This window comes from Terrapene carolina, unplaced genomic scaffold (genome assembly GCF_002925995.2).
Source record: "Terrapene carolina triunguis isolate 2854851 unplaced genomic scaffold, T_m_triunguis-2.0 Scaffold67, whole genome shotgun sequence".
NCBI classification, from domain to species: Eukaryota; Metazoa; Chordata; order Testudines; family Emydidae; genus Terrapene; species Terrapene triunguis.
The window spans coordinates 33460645-33468323 of record NW_020664418.1 but is presented as its reverse complement, the minus strand read 5'-3'; the positions used below and the strand labels follow the sequence as shown (position 1 = coordinate 33468323).

Sequence of the window (7679 nt, the reverse complement as noted above, 5' to 3'; positions counted from 1 at the left end):
TCATGCCAGGCGAGTGGGTGTGCCTATGCAAACAAGATCAGCCCCTGGAGTTCTTTTCCACACTTGCCATAATTCACCACCAGATGTCAGGGTAGAGCTCATCCTGACTCTGCTTACACTAGTGTTGAATTGATGCACTATTCTGTTTTTTCAGCTATCAGCATACTATGTTAAAACTGGTCTTCAAGAAGGTGAAGGCTGTTAACTTTGCTTCTGTGGTAAGAAAGTTGTACAGCTTTGACTAGTTGAAGTTGGCCATTTAGACAGCATGAATCTGCCAGCAGAGCTAGCCATCTTCCATGGTTATCAACAGGGCACTGTATCTCCGCTACTCATAGGACACTTACACTACATTGACTAGAGGGAATGAACGTTACCCTGCTAGCTTGTCTAGAAAGTGTGGATTCCCTCAAGACTAGGGCTTAAATTCAGCTACAGCAGAGCTGTTGTAAATATTTTCAAATCCCTTGGAGTTTTTAATAGCATAGTGGTGGGGAGAGGGGAGTGGACCCTTGCTCAGCCTGTAAGATCAGTAGAGATTAAGTGCTGTCAGCCTGAGTTCCTTGTTTTTACACCACTAACAATAAGATATGTTCTTTATCACAGCTATTAGAATTCTGAAACTGGTTATGCCTCCTCCTTTGTCTAAGGTGTGGTAGACAAAATGTTAATTCAGGCTAATAAGTTCATTAGAACCTGCTCACGCCAAGCTATTAAGGGAGCATAAGGTTCTTTTTCAAGTGTGTATAAAATACAAGCAGAAGTAGTTGAGTTTGCAAGGTGGTGTTTATTGAACAATTACAGTATTTATGATCAAAAACCAAGTTGGAAAAACTTAGTATGACAGATCTTGTGTTAGAATTACAGATAAGATACTCATGCTAGTCTATAGTTTGCTATTTAAAAACAGGGCATGTATTCTAATCTGATATACACATGCCAAAAAGAGTAATTAATCTTTGCTTTATGTAGTTACTGCACAGTCACTTTAGAAAATTACAGTAAAAATAGTGTTCAATTCATTTGAAAGAAGACTGTTTCTCTACTCTGAGTGTACAGAGACACAGAACAGCCCCTCATCTTAGGCCTTCACATCAGCTCTTATAGCAATATGTATACACTGACACATTTCAGTCACAGAAGACCCCTAATTTATAGGAGTGTCGCATGACAGTGGTCAGATCACACGGTGTTGAAAGATATTTTAAAGACAAACCTGAAGGCCTGATGCTACTCCTGTTGAAATAAAATGAGAGTTCCACTAACTTACCAGTTGTCTTGTTAATGCTCTAAAGTTGGCAATAATTCAAGTTCATGAACTTAAGTGAAGTCAAGGAAGCAAGTTATGACCACTTTAAGTTGCTGCATCCATACCAACTGCACAGTTTGAGAGGACAATTGTCTATTACCCAAGATAAAAAAGGGTATGGATGCACTTGTGACAGTGATTATGGACCTAGTCACTTCAAGGGATACTTAAACTTGGTGCTTCTGGCCTTCATGACTATTTAACAAAAGCAACATCTCAAAATGCCAGCACTATACATATATCAAATATACCCAGAATACAATTTAGCATTTAAGTGTCAAATGTGGTATGTTTCTTTGAGAAGTGATTAAGACTAGTCTATTTTCTCTTTCATTTAGGCCATTACATCACCTACTTCAGTTAAAAAAAAAAAAATCTAAGAACTTCCAATGCATTTAAAAAACAAAGTAATCAGAGACTGGTTTTATTTTTTTTAAGTGTCTGGAAGACAGGCTGTCACTTGTAGTTAGATAGATCTGGCATCACTACCATGGGGGTGGGGGGGGGGGGGGAAATAAATAAAAAAAACCCAATCAGCTACCAAAAACAAACAAAAAAAGCCCACCCAACAACCACCACAGTGCTACATGACTGCTTGATACCTAGAATATCATCTCTAGATGAGAGTTTAAAATTCAATTGGTAATGTAAATTGCTGCTGCATAAATTTAAGTAAGTCTAAAGAAAGTCTTGAGCATTCTGTTGAGACCCATCCAGCATTACCTAGCCTCTTTCAGAGACTTTGGCACAGTGAAGATCTGTTGCAGTTATTATAATAGTGGGAGAGAACATGCTAGGCACTTACAGTTCAGTGATGGAAAAACAGCTATTTTTCCAGTCACCTGGACCTACTTTAGGGTGGAGAACCCAGTTATTTTGTAAGAGTATCCATCACAAAAGCCTTAGTGTTGTGGAGACTTCACTGGGCTTTAAGACAAAAAAAAAAAAGTAAGATCTAATTTATAAAGTTAAAAGCAACACTAGTGTACAGTTCCAGCAAAGAATGAATTAGAATGTGGGCATCCAACTACTAGATTCAGAGAAATGTTCATTACTATGAAATACTCCATTCCCCAGTAGAATATCTTTTACTATTAGTGTAAACAAGTGAGGTCTTCCAATAACATCAGTTTCCAGAATTTCTGTGAAAAGAAGAAAGTCAAGACTGTTTTTATGCAAGTGCTTTTAGACTAGTAACAATGCCTACCAAAAAAAAGGCCATACAATCTAACACTAAGTTCTTTGGGATAGGGTTGGGGTCTTCCCATTTGGAAGGGGACCTAGGATGGTGTTCCAATTGGTACTGCACCATCACCATACCAGGTTGACAATTATAATAGCCCCCATACATTTGTATACAAGCCATTCAACAAAGAAGGCTGAAGCCTGAATTCAACTACATTATGTAGTTGGAGTTTTCCCTACCAGTTGCTAGCTCATAACTTTTATGGAACTTTAGGAAGCCCTCAGAGAGCAGAGCATACCAAAAATTGGTGCATCAGTCTCCTTTCGAGTTTTCTATAGCTGTGCACTTGCAGGAGTACCATTTGTGTAGCCACCTTTTGACTTCATATGGTCCTGAATTGACCCAGCCTAGAGAAGAATACAGTAGATTAGTAGATGCCATTTATTTGTCAAAGCATTAAGTCTTAAATTGGAAAGGAAGAGAAAGTACTTCAAACATTAATCCTAATCGGCAAGACATACTTATCCACATATGGAGGGATGTCAATACCCAGGGTATCAGTGACAAAACTGAGATTAGCAACATGCTGCTCTTTCTAAATGGGTGTGCAAGTCCTGGTACTTCAGTGGAGTGACAGAAGAATGAGGCCTCATGGAGTACTGACATACTCCATCCCTCCCCCCCCACAACTGTATATGCCAGGACTGCAGTGTGTCAGTGAGAAAGTGTTATGAACTAGTGTCAAGTTAAATGACCTAAAATAAGTCTATTCTGGGTGTGTAGGATGTAGAAGACTATGGTCTGTCCTGACACTATTCTGCTGCATTCATTCTCCATACACTGGCAAGTGATGCTCACAACTTTAAACATTTAGTCTTAGCAGTTAGGCATGTCTCACATTTCTGCTCATCTTGAAGAGTACATACTTACAGATGTAAAACCACTATTCATATCTCTTGTTCCAACATGGGCAGTATGGACAAAGTTCATTGGTTCTCCAATCATATTTCGGTCTAGCCTCCGACGTCTCTTCTTTAAGAGAGAAGAGAAAAAAAATATGTAAAGGATTTTCTGCTTAAGCACTTATAAGACAGTCAGGGTTGTGTCTGGGAATTATTGCCCAGTTGATAAGAACCTTCTAGTGACTCCTAGTGGAAACAGAACCAACACGTTTCAGTGTTGTTTTTTAAAAAGAGCAGAATGTACTAAGGTTTTTTGTTGACATATGAATCTGTTTGTCAGCAGAAGATTTGAAGCAAGCATTAAAAAGCTGTTTTCTAGCACTAAAGGAACAGACTTGTAGTCTTTCACTCAACATAACTGAGGAACCTATAAAAAAAGGCACTTACATGTGGTTTAGACTAGACACTGCCTCTGCCATTTCCACTTGCTTTTCGTCTGATACCACCACAAATTAGGAGCACTAGAGGACTCAATGTGACATTTACTCCATCAGCAGGACTGCTATAGAGAAGTTACATAACTTTAAACTCTTACTATAGTCAGATGAGCCAGTTGCAAGACTGGGGCCTCTTTCTATGGAACTCTGCACCCTCAAAGAGCCTCATTGTAGTCAAGAGGTTCCATCTTCGGATTAGTTTCCAGGATGGGGGTCTGAAGATTGCACGTTTAATTTGAGAGTCTAAATAGGAGTTGTTTTGCACCTTTGACTATGTCTAACTGACCATTTGCAGATGCATTTTTGCGAGTCTAGGCCTCTTGGGTTAGAAATCTATGCACCACAATGCTAAATGCAATAAGGGACATTTATGCATTTTTTTAAGCTAGCGTCTCAGCCAGTCCTTGAACGAAGTCAAGGTTCCAGGAGTCAGTTTTAGTTAAACCCAGTTTTTCTCCTGTCTTGCATTGGGATGACTTAAGAAAGCTTAATATTGCTGGTAGGGTTGCCAACTTTTGTTAGACAAATTCCTAGAGATTGCCTCATGTGACAATCTTTAATTAAAGATTAATCTTTAATTCCGGGAGACTCCTAGGGTAGGAAACCTTAATTGCTGGTGGAACAATAATCAACTGAGTGACAGTGTGCTGCTGGTCACGCTGCAACAATTTGCATGCAGCATCTTTCCCGAGAATTTTCTCTATCCCAAGAAAATGGTCTTACTGAGATCAGAGGACCCTAAACAAGTATTTGTTAGAAGTTTGTTTTTGTTTGAAAAATATGCACTACCTCTGGGGATTAGAAAATCCTTCCTGGGGGGTACTGAGGAGTTCCAAAAGAGAATCCTCTTCAGTTCCTTTGCCAGAAGGCTATGGGATCTGCATGCTGAGTGTAGAGCAAGATGAGAGAAGTTATTTCTATCAGGGAAGCAGAGTACATAAATAGGCATTCCCAGAACTATTACTGCTGCTGCTTTGGACAGACCACTCCCTACCTAATCAAATGCAACTGAACTGGGAGCAGAGATACCCAGTAAGCCTTTATATTAGTTTTTAAAAGCACTTTTGAGGAAGAGAGGGTCAAGTGTCCACATGGCAGCATGTAGGGGAAGAGCAGGACAGTCAAAAATAAAGGAGGGCAAGTATTCATTTTGCTTCTACCACAGTATCACCTGTAGTGTTACATATTCCTGGGAATATATTGCAGTAGCAAGACTTACCTTCCTGATATACAAGATACCCAAGGCTTGCCAGAGTGATGTCCTATGGGAATTCTCCAGTATCAAGTTAGTTATAAGACCAGAGAGTTTATCCTTGTGCCACACAAGTACATTAGCCAGTGATTGAGTTGGTGTGACAGATGCGGGGTTGGTCTGTAATGATTTATAACCAATGCATGTTGATGTGGTTATTGGGATGTTTTCTATGTAGCCATATTGGTTTAAACCACAAAGTAGTATATTAACCCTTCACGTCAAGATATGTGATTTGCCATCACAATTTACTTTCCATTTATATGCATCACAAAGCCAGTTTGCTTGTCTCTAGTCAATAGTGGTCTAGGACCAAGTCAAGACTAGGGAGCATTTACAGAGCCCTTAGGGTAATGGTCAAAGAAAGGGTACTTTCAGAAGCACTAAATATATCTCAGTCTCCCTCCTTTGAAGTCTGCAGGTAGAAGCTAAGGGTCGCTTGCGTACTTCTACTGAAAAGTTCAGCCCTAGAGACAGTTGTTTAAATGTTCTTCAGTGAGAACCAAGAAGGATGTTAACCTTTTCAAATATTACAACAAATATTACATTCCAGAGGCTGTAGCCACACCTCAAAGGCAGTTTGGTTTTAGAGTAAAATGCAGTGCAGATATATTATGAATTATTGGTACACTCCAATATTTGAAGTACTGTTCTATTCTGGAGACCCTAAATTGCACCTTTTAACTTAGATCTAGTTCTTGATTATTCCTAGTCCAGTCTGCTAACCAAGGAACCTCCAGATCTGGAACTCTATCTGCATGGGGAGCCCCGAGCCCCAGTGAAGTCATGGGTGCCTCTGCAGAGGCACAAGAGGCCACCCACAGATCCAGTTTCAGCATCAGGGATTTGGTGACAAGTTTACTGCTTTTTACTCTCTAGCCCTGAAGAGGCAGCAGAGTTAAGAGTGAGCCAATTCTTGTCCTTTTTCTGCATCAATAGATTTTGACCTGTTGAAACTTATGCAAAGCCATTGAAGGCAGTTAGTTGCCCATGTGTCACTGTGGGCAAAATCTGGCCTGCAGAGAGTTTCCATGTTGTGAGTCCGGGCTGAATTTGCAGAGTTGGCAATTTTTAACCATTTGTTATTACAATTAAAAGAAAACAGGAGTGTAAGCTAAAACACATTTGTCTCAATGATTAGTTATCAGACATGGAAGACTTCTGTAGCTCTCTTCCCCAATCCCAGTCTGGAACTGAACTTTAAATAAAACACATTAGAAGAGTTGTGCACAACTGTATGGGTATGTCCCGTATCTAGATCCTGCTTCAAGTTTTTAAAAACACCAAGTATGAAAACTGCAGATAGAGGTTGATAATTGAAGTGTTATTGAATCCTCAGTTATAGCAAAAATGGCAGCTATCATATTGAGTAAATAATCCACTCCCCCAGAAAACTCCACTGACTGTATACATTTTAAGGGTGGCTATGTATCCTTGTTTTTCCCCTCCTAGTCTCCATTAATAGCCCATAGGTAGGCCTCCGGAGGCTATATTAAGGGTTCTAGAGTTCTCATCAACTCTTCTTACCAGACACAGTCCTTAAAGAACAGTTATTACAAGAATTCTCCCCAATTCACAGGGTTTAATTATTTTGACTTCCATCACATCTTTACAAGACATCACATTCAGGATTGAATTGAAATATACCCATGTCATGTTTCATTAACAGAACCTGTAGCCTCCCATCTGGTGCAGTCTATGCTAAGTCCTGATGAAACTACATCCTAATTGCAGAATAAGTATTCAACAGCTGTGTTTCTCAATGTAGGGAAAGTTTACAGGTGCAACACTAATGTGAGTTAGACAATTAATTTCCTATGCAGCTAGAAAATAGCAACTCTAATGAGTGTTATATCAGATCTTCTGATAGAGCTCATGCCTTTTACTAGAGATAAGGTTCCCCTATCAGTTTTTATATTTTGCTTTCCTTAGTGTAGCTGATCACAAGAATAAAGGCTACACAGAGATTAAAGCTCTCATTGTAAATTCAAAAGCATCTTAAAAATCCCATGCATGCATGTACTTACTGGCTGGGGCTGCTCACCACTGCACCAGTTAAAGCAAACCAAGAACTCAGTCATTGTGTCTTTCAGTAGCTTCCCTACACAAGGTGGTTATGAAGTCTTGTTAGCTTGTTGATCTTGCCACATCAAAGGGAACACTGGAACCAGGAGGCCACTTCTACACAAAAACCAGTTCCTAAAATGGAGTTTTAAAGGAATTACTTTAGTAGATACCCAGAAGGCAGCCAAGTCAGATGAACATCTGTGGATTACACATGTTTAACAGAATTTTTAACAAGTATGTTTATTTTTAGTGATATATGCAAGAAGTACCAGAATACTGTTAAATAGCAGTTACTGAGCAATAAAGGCTTCAGTAGGCTTAGAACAAAAACAGAGAGTGTAAGAAGAAATAGTTCTAAACATAGTGCCTCTAAAAGAGTGTTAGAATAGTTTTCATAGAAAGGAACAGAACAGATTAGATACTTGGAAACTCAAACCTCTTCAGAAGATAATATAGATATGATACA

The 7679-nt window shown here is 39.3% G+C and overlaps 1 protein-coding gene across 1 annotated transcript; it reads right to left on the bottom strand.

Moving 5' to 3' along the window:
- Window positions 1-2251: 2251 nt before the first annotated feature.
- On the bottom strand, window positions 2252-7429 carry LOC112102537 (CDC42 small effector protein 2-B-like). The gene is made up of 4 exons (XM_024193886.2): window positions 7174-7429; window positions 3426-3527; window positions 2794-2902; window positions 2252-2451 (listed from the first exon to the last, which is right to left on the bottom strand). The coding sequence occupies exons 1-3, from the start codon at window positions 7225-7227 to the stop codon at window positions 2828-2830; spliced, it is 231 nt and encodes a 76-aa protein (XP_024049654.1). The 5' UTR covers window positions 7228-7429; the 3' UTR covers window positions 2252-2451; window positions 2794-2827.
- Window positions 7430-7679: the final 250 nt, after the last annotated feature.